Below are 14,290 nucleotides of genomic sequence, written 5' to 3'. Positions count from 1 at the left end.
CAATTCCACATGAGGAAGAGTCCCTGGGGCCATCCCCCACCTTTTCTTTTTCTCCCCGGAGACGGGGTCTTGCTATGTCACCCAGGCTGGAGTGCAGTGCGTGATCTCAGCTCACTGCAACCTCCACCTCCTGGGTTCAAGTGATTCTCCTGCCTCAGCCTCCCAAGTAGCTGAGATTACAGGCACCTACCACCATACCCAGCTAACTTTTTTGTATTTTTAGTAGAGATGGGGTTTCCCCATGTTGACCAGGCTGGTCTTGAACTCCTGACCTCAAATGATCCACCGATCTTAGTTTCCCAAAGTGCTGGAATTACAGGCGTGAGCCACTGCACCTGACCTACAATTTTTTTTTTTTTTAATCAGCCAGGTATAGGCCAGGAGCAGTGGTTCACACCTGTAATCCCAGCACTTTGGGAGGCCAAGGTGGGCAGATCACCTGAGGTCAGGAGTTCGAGACCAGCCTGGCCAACATGGTGAAACCCCATCTCTACTAAAAATGCAAAAATTAGCTGGGCATGGTGGCGGGCACCTGTAGTCCAGCCTGTAATCCCAGCTACTTGAAAGACTGAGGTATGAGAATCACTTGAACCCAGGAGGTGGAGGTTGCAGTGAGAAAAGATCACGCCACTGTACTCCAGCCTTGGTGACACAGCGAGACTCCACCTCAAAAAAAAAAAAAAAAAAAATTAGGCAGGTACGGTGGTACACACATGTATTCCAGTTACTCAGGAGGCTGAGGCAGGAGGATCACATGAGCCCGGAGGTTGAGGCTTCACTGAGTTGATATCACACTGCTGAACTTCACCCTGGGTGACAGAGCAAGAACCTTTTCCGAAATAATAAGATAAACAGGCTGGGGCATGAGTGATCAGGACACAGAGAAGCAAGATGGCGCCCCCCTTCAACCTCTCTTTCCTCCCAAGGTTGAGGAAGTGTCAGCTGGAGTCCGGGGCTTGTCAAGAGTTGGCTTCTGTGCTCAGCACCAACCCACATCTGGTTGAGTTGGACCTGACAGGAAATGCACTGGAGGATTTGGGCCTGAGGTTACTGTGCCAGGGACTGAGGCACCCAGTCTGCAAACTACGGACTTTGTGGTGAGTTCTTCCTGGGGTCAACTATAATAAAATGGAAAATATCTTCATATTGAATGACGGTATTAAAAATGCATCCACAGGTCGGGTGCAGCAGCTCACACCTATCATCCCAGCACTTTGGGAGGCCGAAGAGGGCAGATCATCTGAGGTCAGGAGTTTGAGACCAGCCTGGCCAACATGGCAAAACCCCGTCTCTACTAAAGATATAAAAATTAGCCAGGTGTGGTGGCACATGCCTGTAATCACAGCTACTCAGGAGGCTGAGGCAAGAGAATCACTTGAAGCTGGGAGGCAGAAGTTGCAGTGAGCCAAGATCACGCCATTGCTCTCCAGCCATGGTGACAGAGTGAGACTCCATCTCAAAAAACAAAGTAGAATGGTAGCTGCCAGGGCCTAGAAGAGGAGGAAATGGGGAGTTACCATTTAACAGGAACAGAGTTTCCATTTGGGAAGACGAAGAAGTTCCAGAGATGGGCCGGGTGTGGTGGCTCACACCTGTAATCCCAGCACTTTGGGAGGCTGAGGCGGGCGGATCACCTGAGGTCTGGAGTTTGAGACCAGCTTGACCAACACGGAGAAGCCCCGTCTCTACTAAAAATACAAAATTAGGTGGGCGTGGTGGTGCGTGCCTGTAATCCCAGCTACTCAGGAAGCCGAGGCAGGAGAATCACTTGAACCTGGGAGGTGGAGGTTGCGGTGAGCCAACGTCGTGCCATTGCACTCCAGCCTGGGCAACAAAAGCGAAACTCCGTCTCAAAAAAAAAAAGAAAGAAAAAGTTCCAGAGATGGATGGCAGTGATGGTTGCCCGATACCACAAAAGTACTTCGTGCCAATGAGGCACAGTCAGCCCTCTGTGTCCATCGGTTCTGCATTCGTGAATTTCATCAACCGTGGATCAAAACTATTCGGAAGGGCCGGGCGCGGTGGCTCACGCCTGTAATCACAACCCTCTAGAATGACTTGAGCACAGGAGCTCAGGAGCAGCCTGGGAACCCGTGAGACTTCATCTCTACAAAAAAATAAACATAATTAGCTGGGGTGGGTGGTATGTGCCTGGAGTCTTGGAGGCCAGGCAGGAGCCTTGGAGGCCAAGGCTGCAGTGAGCTGTGATCAAGCCACTGTACCCCAGCCTGGGTGACAGGGTGAGACCCTGTCTCAAAAAATATATAATAACATAAAAAGTAAATGTAACTGTGGTCAAATACATGCAACATAAAATGTACCATCTTCCCCAGTTTTGTTTCTTGTTCTGTCCCAGTCTGATTTGCAGGAACCATCCTGAACTTTTTTTTTTTTTTTGAGACAAGGTCTCATTGACTCACAAAAGCTTGAGTGCAATGGTGTGATATCAACTTTCTGAAGCCTCGACCTCTGGGGCTCAAGCAATCCTCCTGCCTCAGCCTCCCAAGTAGCTGGGACTACAGGTGCATGCTACCACGCCAATCTAATTTTTCTTTTTGTTTCCTTTTATTTTTTAAATAGAGACAGGGTTTCACCACGTTGGCCATGTTGACCAGGCTGGTCTGGAACTCCTGGGATCAACCAGTCCTCCCGCCTCAGCCTCCCAAAGTGCTGGGATTACAGGTGTGAGCCACCGCCATGGCACCCAGCTAGCACTTATTATTTATTGCCCCTTTTTTTTTTTTTTTTTGAGACAGAGTCTCGCCCTGTGGCCCAGGCTGGAGTACAGTGGCACTCCATCTCAGCTCACTGCAATCTCCACCTCCCAGGTTCAACGATTCTTGTGCCTCAGCCTCCCGAGTAGCTAGGATTACAGATGCCTGTCACCACGCCAGCCAATTGTTGTATTTTCAGTAGAGACAGGGCTTCACCATGTTGGTCAGGCTGGTCTTGAACTTCTGACCTCAGGTGATTCGCCCACCTCGACCTCCCAAAGTGCTGGGATTATAGTCATGACCCACTGTGGCCGGCCTATTTTCTCCCTTTTCTTTTTTTTTTTTTTCTCTTTAAGAAAAAGTCTCGCTCTGTCACCCAGGCTAGGCTGGAGTGCAATGGCGCAATCTCAGCTCACTGCAACCTTCACCTCCCAGGTTCAAGCAATTCTCCTGCCTCAGCCTCCCAAGTAGCTGGGATTACAGGCACCCACCACCACGCCCAGCTAGTTTTTTTGCATTTTTAGTAGAGATGGGGTTTCACCGTGTTGGCCAGGCTGTCTCAAACTCCTGACCTCAGGTGATCCGCCCGCCTCGGCCGCCCAAAGTGCTAGGATTACAGGTTTCTATTTATTTTTAGTTGCTTTTCTTTTTTTGAGACGGAGTCTTGCTGTGTTGCCCAGGCTGGAGTGCTGTGGCGTGATCTCAGCTCGCTGCAACCTCTGCCTCCTGGGTTCACGCCATTCTCCTGCCTCAGCCTCCAGAGTAGCTGTGACTACAGGCACCCACCACCATGCCTGGCTAATTTCTTTTTTTTGTATTTTTAGTAGAGACGGGGTTTCACCGTGTTAGCCAGGATGGTCTCAATCTCCTGACCTCATGATCTGCCCGCCTCCCAAAGTGCTGGGATTACAGGTGTGAGCCACCACGCCCGACTGGAGTCTATTTATTTTTAATAGTAGGCATCCTAATGGGTATGAGATGCTGTCTCACGGTTTTGATTTGTATTTACCCAGTGATTACTGAGATTGAGCATCTTTTCAGGTGCTTGTTGGCCATCTGAACACCTTCCTTGAAGAAATGTGTATTCAAGCCTTTTGCTCATTTATTTTTATTTATTTATTTATTTTTGAGATGGAGTTTCACTTTTGTTGCCCAGGCTGGAGTGCAATGGCACGATCTTAGCTCACGGCAACCTCTGCCTACCAGGTTCGAGTGATTCTCCTGCCTCAGCCTCCCGAGTAGCTGGGATGACAGGCATGTGCCATCACGTCCAGCTAATTTTTTGTATTTTTAGTAGAGACTGGGTTTCACCGTGTTAGCCAGAATGGTCTCGATCTCCCAACCTCAGGTGATCCACCTCCCTCGGCCTCCCAAAGTGCTGGGATTACAGGCATGAGCCACTGTGCCCAGTCTAATTTTGTATTTTTAGTAGAGATGGGGTTTTTCCATGTTGCTCAGGCTGGTCTTGAACTCCCGACCTCAGGTGATCCGCCTGCCTCGGCCTCTCAAAGTGCTGGGATTATATGTGTGAGCCACCACGCCCAGCCCTTTTGCCCATTTTTAAATTGGGTTGTCTGAAAATGCATTACTGTTAAGACCGGGGGCTTGGACACAGTGGTTCACGCCTGTAATCCCAGTCCTTTGAGAGGCTGAGGCAGGCGTGTCACCCAAGATCAGGAGTTCGAGACCACCCTGGCCAACATGGCGAGAAACCCTGTCTCTACTAAAAGTCCAAAACCTAGCCAGGCGTGATGCCACACTCCTGTAGTCCCAGCTATTTGGGAGGCTGAGGCAGGAGAATCGCTTGAACACGGGAGGTGGAGGTTGCAGTGAGCTGACATTGCACCACTGCACTCCAGCCTGGGCAACAGAGTGAGACTCTGTCTCAAAAAAAAAAGAGCAAGCAAGCCTCCATAATGCTTGTTGAATTGGACTTTGTGCAGGCTGAAGATCTGCCACCTCACTGCTGCCGCCTGTGAAGAGCTGGCCTCAACTCTCAGTGTGAACCACAGCCTGAGAGAGCTGGACCTGAGCCTGAATGAGCTGGGGGACGCCGGGGTGCTGCTGCTGTGTGAGAGCCTCAGGCATCCCACGTGCAAGCTCCAGACCCTCCGGTGAGTCCCGTTTTGCTCACCACGCTAGGAGTCCCAAACCATGAACGCAGCCCTCTCACCTGGGATCACGGAGGCCAGGTTGCCTCTGCTCCTAAACTCTAGCTACTACATCAGCCTTTTTTTTTTTTTTTTTTTTTTTGAGACAGAGTTTCACTTTGTCATCCAGGCTGGAGAGCAGTGCCGTGATCTCGGCTCATTGCAACCTCCACCTCCCAGGTTCAAGCAATTCTCCTGCCTCGGCCTCCCAAGTAGCTGAGATTACAGGTGCCCACCCCCACGCCCAGCTAGTTTTTTGTATTTTTAGTAAAGATGTGGTGTCATCGTGTTAGCCAGGATGGTCTCGATCTCCTGACCTCATGATCTGCCCGCCTTGGCCTCCCAAAGTGCTGGGATTGCAGGCATGAGCCACTGCACCCAGCCTACCTTAGTTTTTTAAAAGGATTTTTCTGGCCAGGCACAGTGGCTGACACCTGTTAATTCCAGCACTTTGGAAGGCCAAGGCAGGAGGATTACCTGAGGTCAGGAGTTCGAGACCAGCCTGACCAACATGGTGAAACAGCCTGTCTCTACTAAAAAGAGAAAATTAGCCAGGCATGGTAGTGCATGCCTATAATCCCAGCTACTCAGGAGGCTGAGGCAGGAAATCACTTGAACCCAGGAGGTGGAGGTTGTGGTGAGCTGAGATCGCGTCATTGCACTCCAGCCTGGGCAACAAGAGCAAAATTCCGTCTTAAAAAAAAAAAAAAAAAAAAAAGGGGGGGGATTTTTCTGACACACGGCCCTTTGCACAAGCAATTCTTGTTCCCTGGCATGCCTTCTGCTCTCTGTCTCCTCTTTGCCCAGAGAAGTTCAATTTTTCTTCTGAACACTCTTTACTGTGTATTTCTTTGAGACAGGGTCTTGCTCTGTCGCCAGTACTGGAGTGCAGAGGTGTGATCATATCTCACTGTACCCTCGACCTCCTGGGCTGAAGCCATCCTCCCATCTCAGGCTCCTGAGTAGCTGGGACTGCAGGCACACGCCACCACACCTGGCCAATGTTTCCTTTTTTTTTTTTTTTTGAGACAGAGTCTTGCTCTGTCGCCTGGGCTGGAATGCAGTGGCGCCATCTCGGCTCACTGCAAGCTCCAACTCCCGGGTTCACGCCATTCTCCTGCCTCAGCCTCTCGAGTAACTGGGACTACAGGTGCTCGCCACCACGTCCAGCTAATTTTTGTATTTTTAGTAGACGGGGTTTCACCGTGTTAGCCAGGATGGTCTCGATCTCCTGACCTCGTGATCTGCCCATCTCGGCCTCCCAAAGTGCTGGGATTACAGGTGTGAGCTACCGTGCCCGGCCAATTTTTACTTATTTTTTGTAGGGACAAGGTCTCGATTTGTTGCCTAGGCTGGTGTCAAACTCCTGGCCTTAAGAGATCCTCTGGCCTTGGCCTCCCAAAGTGCTGGGATTACAGGTGTGACCCATTACACCCAACTGGACACCTTTTCTAATCCCTAGCTAAGATCTGGCTTCCTAGATTGATGATCCTACATGACCTCATACTTCCCCTCAGCCTCATTTATTGAAATTTGAAGGCTGGGTGAGGTGGCTCATGCCTGTAATCTCAGCACATTGGGAGGCCAAGGTGGGAGGATGGCCTGAGGTCAGGAGTTCAAGACTAGCCTGGCCAACATGGTGAAACCCCGTCTCTACTAAAAATATAAAAATTAGCCAGACGTGGTGGCAGATGCCTGACGTTCAGGTACCCAGCAGGCTTAGGCAGAAGAATTGCTTGAATCCGGGAGCCAGAGGTTGCAGTGAGCTGAGATTGTGCCACTGCACTCCAGCCTGGGCGGCAGAGAGAGACTCCATCTCAAAAAAAAAAAAAAAAATTTGTAATTCGTGTATATGTGTGTGTGGTGGCATTCCACAAGTGTAGGAGCTATGCCCACTGTATCTCCCAGTGACTAGTACAAGACGTGGGTAGAGGTGCTAAAAAATACACATTTTGTGTATTTTTTTTATCAAGGCACCAGCAAAAAACAACAACAAAAAATCACACACGCGGCTGATGCCTGTAATCCCAGCACTTTGGGAGGCCAAGGTGGGAGGATGACCTGAGGTCAGGAGTTCAAGACTAGCCTGGCCAACATGGTGAAACCCCGTCTCTACTAAACATATAAAAATTAGCCGGGCATGGTGGCAGATGCCTGATGTCCAGGTACCCAGGAGGCTGAGGCAGAAGAATTGCTTGAACCTGGAAGCCGGAGGTTGCAGTGAGCTGAGATTGTGCCACCGCACTCCAGCCTGGATGACAAGAGTGAGACTCCATCTCAAAGAAAAAAAATTGTCATTCGTGTATATGTGTGTGTGGTGGCATCCACAAGCGTAGGAGCTATGCCCACTGTATCTCCTAGTGACTAGTACAAGACGTGGGTAGAGATGCTCAAAAATACACATTTTGTGTATTTTTTTTTTATCAAGGCACCAGCAAAAAACAAAAAAAAAATCACACATACGGCTGGGCACGGTGGCTCATGCCTGTAATCCCAGCACTTTGGGAGGCTGAGGAGGGCGGATCATGAGGTCAAGCGATCGAGACCATCCTGGCCAACATGGTGAAACCCCATCTCTACTAAAAATACAAAAATTAGCTGGGCATGGTGGTATGCGCCTGTAGTCGCAGCTACTAAGAAGGCTGAGGCAGGAGAATCACTGGAACACAGGAGGCGGAGGTTGCAGTGAGCCGAGATCGTGCCACTGTACTCCAGCCTGGGCAATATTGCGAGACTCTGTCTCAAAAAAAAAAAAAAACTGTAGATGGGAGGCTGCGGCGGGTGGATCACCTGAGGTCAGGAGTTTGAAACCAGCCTGACCAACATGGTGAAACCCCGCTTCTACCAAAAATACAAAAATTAGCCGGGCATGTTGCCACATGCCTGTAATCCCATCTACCTGGGAGACTGAGACAGGAGAATCGCTTGAGCTAGGGAGGTAGAGGTTGCAGTGAGCCGAGATTGCACCATTACACTCCAGCCTGGGCAACAAGAGGGAAACTCCATCGCAAAAAGAAAAAAAACTTTTTTTGTACAAACAAGTTGTCGGTTGTCCAGACTGGTCACAAACTCCTGACCTCAAAGAATCCTCCAGCCTCAGCCTCCCAAGATGCTGGGATGACAGGCATGAGCCAGGGCACCTGGCCTGATTCTTTTTTTTTTTTTTTTTTTTTAGACAGAGTCTAGTTCTGTCGCCCAGGCTGGAGTGCAGTGGTGCGATCTCGGCTCACTGCAAGCTCCACCTCCCGGGTTCACGCCATTCTCCTGGCTCAGCCTCCCGAGTAGCTGGGACTACAGGCGCCCACCACCGCGCCCGGCTAATTTTTTGTATTTTTAGTAGAGACGGGATTTCACTGTGATCTCAATCTCCTGACCTCGTGATCCGCCCGCCTAGGCCTCCCAAAGTGCTGGGATTACAGGTGTGAGCCACCGCGTCCGGCTTGGCCTGATTCTTAGTTGCTTCCTTCTGTCCTTTTATTCCTCCCTTCCTCTCGTCTTCCTACTTCTGTCTTCTTTTTCGTCTCTCAAGGGTAGAGACTGAGTCTGTCCCTCTGTCTGCAACCAGCACAGGGCTTGACACAGGGTCCTCCCAGCAGATGTTTGCAGGAGGAACGCCTCCCCTCTGCCCTAGCATCCTGTCTTTGCAGGTTGGGCATCTGCCGGCTGGGCTCTGCTGCCTGTGAGGGTCTTTCTGCGGTGCTCCAGGTCAACCACCACCTTCGGGAGCTGGACTTGAGTTTCAACGACCTGGGAGACTGGGGCCTGTGGTTGCTGGCTGAGGGGCTGCAACATCCCACCTGCAGACTCCAGAAACTGTGGTGAGCACTGGGGAGGGACGGGGTGGCGGTGGTCACATTTGGATGGTGGAAGCGCTTTCTCATCCTTCACTTTTCTTTTTTTTTTTTTTTTTTTGAGACAGAGTCTCGCGCTGTGTCACCCAGGCTGGAGTGCAGTGGCGCGATCTCGGCTCACTGCAAGCTCCGCCTCTCAGGTTCACGCCATTCTCCTGCCTCAGCCTCCGAGTAGCTGGGACTACAGGCGCCCGCCACCACGCCCGGCTAGTTTTTTGTATTTTTAGTAGAGACGGGGTTTCACCATGTTAGCCAGGATGGTCTCGATCTCCTGACCTCGTGATCCACCCGCCTCGGCCTCCCAAAGTGCTGGGATTACAGGCTTGAGCCACCGCGCCCGGCCCATCCTTCATTTTTCTATTTATGAACTACCCTGCTTCACGACAAAAGATTCAGGTAGCAAGAAGAGAGGTGGAATGAAAAGACAGGAAGTTTCTCTGAACTTATTCTGATGTGGGGATGCTGCCAGACTTAAAACTGTAAAAATTTAAGGCTGGGAGCGGTGGCGCACGCCTGTAATCCCAGCACTTTGGGAAGCCGGGGTGGGTGGATCACCTGAGGTCAGGAGTTCGAGACCAGCCTAACATGGTGAAACCCTGTCTCTACTAAATACAAAAAAAAAAATAGCCGGGCCTGGTGGCGCACGCCTGTAATCCAAGCTACTTGGGAGGCTGAGACAGGAGAATCGCTTGTACCTGGGAGGTAGAGGTTGCAGTGAGCAGAGATCGTGACATCGCACTCCAGCCTGGGCAACAAGAGTGAAACTCTGTCTCAAAAAAAAAAAAAAAAAAAAAAAAGTTTAAATTCAAAAATTAAAAAAAAAGAGACTGGGCACGGTAGCTTAATGCCTGTAATCCCAGCACTTTGGGAGGCCCAGGCAGGTGAATCAACTGAGGTCAGGAGTTCAAGAGCAGCCTGGCCAACATGGTGAAACACCATCTCTACAAAAATACAAAAATTCACTGGGCATGATGCCACATGCCTGTAATCCCAGCTACTCGGGAGACTGAGGCAGGACAATGACTTGAACCCAGGAGGCAAGATTACAGTAAGCCAAGATCGCACCACTGCACTCCAGCCTGGGAGACAGAGCAAGACTCTGTCTCAAAAATAATAATTCAGGCCAGGCGCGGTGGCTCATGCCTGTAATCCCAGCACTCTGGGAGTCTGAGGTGGGTGGATCATGAGGTAAGGAGTTCGAGACCACCTGGCCAACATGGCCATCTTTATTAAAAACACAGAAATTAGCCTGGTGCGGTGGGCACCTGTAATCCCAGCTACTCAGGAGGCTGAGGCAGGAGAATCGCTTGAACCCAGGAGGTGGAGGTTGCGGTGAGCCGAGATCGCACCATCGCACTCCAGCCTGGGCAACAGAGCAAGACTCTGTCTTGAGAAAAAAAATAATCAGCCGGGCGCGGTGGCTCACGCCTGTAATCCCAGCACTTTGGGAGGCCGAGGCGGGCCGATCACAATGTCAGGAGATCGAGAACATCCTGGCTAACATGGTGAAACCCCGTCTCTACTAAAAAATACAAAAAAATTAGCCAGGCGTGGTGGCGGGCATCTGTAGTCCCAGCTACTTGGGAGGCTGAGGCAGGAGAATGGCGTGAACCCGGGAGGCGGAGCTTGCAGTGAACGGAGATTGCACCACTGCACTCCAGCCTGGGCGACAGAGCGAGACTCCATCTCCAAAAAATAAATAAAAATAAAAATAAAAATAAAAAATAATAATAATAATTCAATCTGGTGCTCTGTAAATTCCAATCAAATGTTAATTGTGACTTCCGCCCTCACCTTTCTGCCAGGCCAGCTGTAGCCCTAATCTGAAGGATTAAGAATGGGATGAGGCATCATCTAGTTTATTTGGGGTTTGTTTTTTAAAAGCAAAACAAAAACAAAAACAGGGTCTCACTCTGTCACCCTGGAGTGTACTGGCACGATCTCGGCTCACTGCAATCTCCACCTCCCAGGTTCAAGCAATTCTCCTGCCTCAGCCTCCTGAGTAGCTGGGATTACAGGCGTACACCATCTAGCCCAGATAATTTTTTAAAATGTTACCGAGGCTGGGCGTGGTGGCTCATGCCTATAATCCCAGCTCTTTGGGAAGCCAAGGTGGGTGGAATAGCTTGAACCCGGGAGGCGGAGGTTGCAGTGAGCTGAGATCGCGCCACTGCATTCCAGCTTGGGCAACGGAGTGAGCCTCTGTCTCAAACAAAACAAAAATAAAAGGATACAAAAATTAGCCAGGCATGGTGGTGCACGCCTGTAATCCCAGCTACTCGGGAGGCTGAGGCAGGAGAATCACTTGAACCTGGGAGGCGGAGGTTGCAGTGAGCTGAAATCTCACCACTGTACTCCAGCCTGGGCGACTCCAAATAACATAAGTAGCACCTGATGTTTACCTTAACCGACTTCTTATCTTCACCAGGCTGGATAGCTGTGGCCTCACGGCCAAGGCGTGTAAGAATCTTTACTTCACCCTGGGGATCAACCAGACCTTGACCGAGCTTTATCTGACCAACAACGCCTTAGGGGACACAGGTGTCCGACTGCTTTGCAAGCGGCTGAACCATCCTGGCTGCAAGCTCCGAGTTCTCTGGTGAGGGATGATGACCAGTTCTTTCTAGAGGAGGCTGGGCATTGGGCTGGGAGCATGAGGGTAGATAAGCTGGATGGACAAATACTTTCTGCACTGGTGTGTGCAATTAGGGGGCACACAGATGAGGCCAAATATGACCTATGTCGTCTACCGGCTGTGTGACCTTGGATGATTTCCTTGTCTGTCGAAGGGGACCATCGTGGCTTGCCGATTGCACTGGAGGTCACTGTAAGTCCAGTGAGAATCCAGAATTACTCTGCCTGGGTTCAAATTCCAATTGCTTTTTTTTTTTTTTTTGGATGGGATCCTGCTGTCGCCCAGGCCGGAGTGCAGTGATGCAATCAAAGTTTAGGCTGGGTATAGGGGATGGCGCCTGTAATCCCAGTACTTTGACAGGCTGATGTGGGAAAATTACTTGAGCTCAGGAATTTGAGACCAGCCTGGGCAACATGGCAAAATCCCATCTACACACACACACACACACACACACACACACACACCAGGTGTGGAGGCACACACCTCTAGTCCCAGTTACTCAGGGGGCTGAGGTGGGAGGACTGTTTGAGCCCAGGAGTTCGAGGCTGCAGCGAGCCATGATTACGCCACTGCACTCCAGCCTGGGTGACCAGGCAAGAACTTGTCTCAAGAAAATATAGGTTGGCCGGGCGCGGTGGCTCATGCCTGTAATCCCAGCACTTTGAGAGGCTGAGGCGGGAGGATCATGAGGTCAATAGATCGAGACCATCCTGGGCAACATGGTGAAACCCCATCTCTACTAAAAATACAAAAATTAGCTGGGCATGGTGGTGTGTGCCTGTAATTCCAGCTACTCAGGAGGCTGAGGCAGGAGAATCGCTTGAACCCGGGAGGCAGAGGTTGCAGTGAGCCGAGATCGTGCTACTGCACTCTGGCCTGACGACAGAGTGAGACTCTGTCTCAAAAAAAAAAAAAAGAAAGAAAACAAGAAAAAAAACGCCAAGGCAGGCAAATCACTTGAGGCCAGGAGTTCAAGACCAGCCTGGCCAACATAGTGAAACCACATCTTTACTATAAATACAAAAACTTACGGCTGGGAGAGGGTGGCTGTATACAAAAATTACCCGGGCATGGTGGCACGTGCCTGTAATCCCAGCTACTTGGGAGGCTGAGGCAGGAGAATCGCTTGAAGCTGGGAGGTGGAGGTTGCAGTGAGCCGAGATCATGCCACTGCACTCCAGCCTGGGCAACAGAGCAAGACTCCATCTTTGAGAAAGAAAAAAAAAATGGAGACAAAAATGGAGACCATAGTTGCATCTTCATAAGGCTATGATAAATTATGAGTTGGCCAGGTGTGGTGGCTCACACCTGTAATCCAGCACTTTGGGAGGCCAAGATAAGCAGATCACTTGAGGTCAGGAGTTCCAGACCAGCCTGGCCAACATGGTGAATCCCTGTCTCTGCTAAAAATACAAAAATTAGCTAGGCATGGTAGCACGCACCTGTAGTCCCAGCTACTAGGGAGGCTGAGGTGGGAGGATCCCTTGAACATGGGAGGTGGAGGTTGCAGTGAGCCGAGATCGCACTGCCCCACTCCAGCCTGGGTGACAGAGTGAGACTCAGTCTCAAAAAAAAAAAAAAAAAAAAAAAATTATGGCCGGGTGCAGTGGCTCACGCCTGTAATCCCAGCACTTTGGGAGGCCGAGGCGGGGAGATCACAAGGTCAGGAGATCAAGACCATCCTGGCTAACACGGTGAAACCCTGTCTCTACTAAAAATACAAAAAATTAGCCGGGAGTGGTGGTGGGAGCCTGTAGTCCCAGCTACTGGGGAGGCTGAGGCAGGAGAATGGCGTGAACTAAGGAGGCGAAACTTGCAGTGAGCCGAAATGGTGCTACTGCACTCCAGCCTGGGCAACAGAGCGTGACTCTGTCTCAAAAAAAAAAAAAAAATCTTAAAAAAAATTATGCAAGTTAACACAGCTTGGGGACTTGCGTGTAGCACGCGATAAGCCTACTTTCCAGCAGCGTTGGGTGGAATTTCTGGAGGATCATGGAATGGTCTTACCACGGCACTGCACAATAGATACTTAAGGCTTATTAACTGAATGCCACAGTTGTGGGGCTGGAATAATATCAACTCTTGTGTCCACAGGTTATTTGGGATGGATCTGAATAAAATGACCCACAGTAGGTTGGCAGCGCTTCGAGTCACAAAACCTTATTTGGACATTGGCTGCTGAATGGTCCTGTCTGCTGGCTCTCCCCCTGAGATCTGGACAGACGAAGATGGGAGGGTGTTCGCCACCCCCCACAGCATAATGATCAGGCTCCTTCCTAGAGACAGACTCATGCAGATTAAGATCAAAAGTCCCTCTGCCTGAGATCAAATTAATGTTTGATGGAGCTGGCTGGGTGCGGTGGCTCATGTCTGTAATCCCAGCACTTTGGGAGGCCAAGGTGGGCGGATCATGAGGTCAGGAGATCGAGACCATCCTGGCTAACACGGTGAAACCCCGTCTCTACTAAAAAATACAAAAAAAAAACTAGCCGGGCGAGGTGGCGGGCACCTGTAGTCCCAGCTGCTCGGGAGGCTGAGGCCGGAGAATGGCGTAAACCCGGAAGGCGGAGCTTGCAGTGAGCTGAGATCCGGCCACTGCACTCCAGCCTGGGCGGCAGAGCGAGACTCCGTCTCAAAAAAAAAAAAGGCCGGGCGCGGTGGCTCAAGCCTGTAATCCCAGCACTTTGGGAGGCCGAGACGGGTGGATCACGAGGTCAGGAGATCGAGACCATCCTGGCTAATACGGTGAAACCCCATCTCTCCTAAAAAATACAAAAAATTAGCCAGGCGTGGTGGCGCACGCCTGTAGTCCCAGCTACTAGGGAGGCTGAGGCAGGAGAATGGCGTAAACCCGGGAGGCGGAGCTTGCAGTGAGCCGAGATCGTGCCACTATACTCCAGCCTGGGTGACAGAGCGAGACTCCGTCTCAAAAAAAAAAAA

The 14,290-nt window shown here is 50.7% G+C and overlaps 1 protein-coding gene across 3 annotated transcripts in view; it reads left to right on the top strand.

Moving 5' to 3' along the window:
• NLRP12 (NLR family pyrin domain containing 12) overlaps positions 1-13,844 on the top strand; it is a 31,285-nt gene extending 17,441 nt beyond the window's left edge. For 2 of the 3 annotated variants that reach the window (XM_025368122.1, XM_025368121.1), the window contains 5 exons: positions 927-1,097; positions 4,658-4,828; positions 8,512-8,682; positions 11,144-11,314; positions 13,445-13,844. In XM_025368122.1, coding sequence (XP_025223907.1) covers positions 927-1,097; positions 4,658-4,828; positions 8,512-8,682; positions 11,144-11,314; positions 13,445-13,532 — 772 coding nt within the window. In that variant the 3' untranslated portion in view covers positions 13,533-13,844. The remainder of the gene's footprint in view (positions 1-926; positions 1,098-4,657; positions 4,829-8,511; positions 8,683-11,143; positions 11,315-13,444) is intronic. The other variant, XM_025368123.1, reaches the window with a different exon arrangement.
• The last annotated feature ends 446 nt before the right edge of the window (positions 13,845-14,290 follow it).

The sequence above is a fragment of the Theropithecus gelada genome, chromosome 19 (assembly GCF_003255815.1).
Source record: "Theropithecus gelada isolate Dixy chromosome 19, Tgel_1.0, whole genome shotgun sequence".
In the NCBI taxonomy this organism is placed as follows: domain Eukaryota; kingdom Metazoa; phylum Chordata; class Mammalia; order Primates; family Cercopithecidae; genus Theropithecus; species Theropithecus gelada.
The sequence above is the reverse complement of the archived record's forward strand: the minus strand, read 5'-3'. Positions and strand labels throughout refer to the sequence as shown.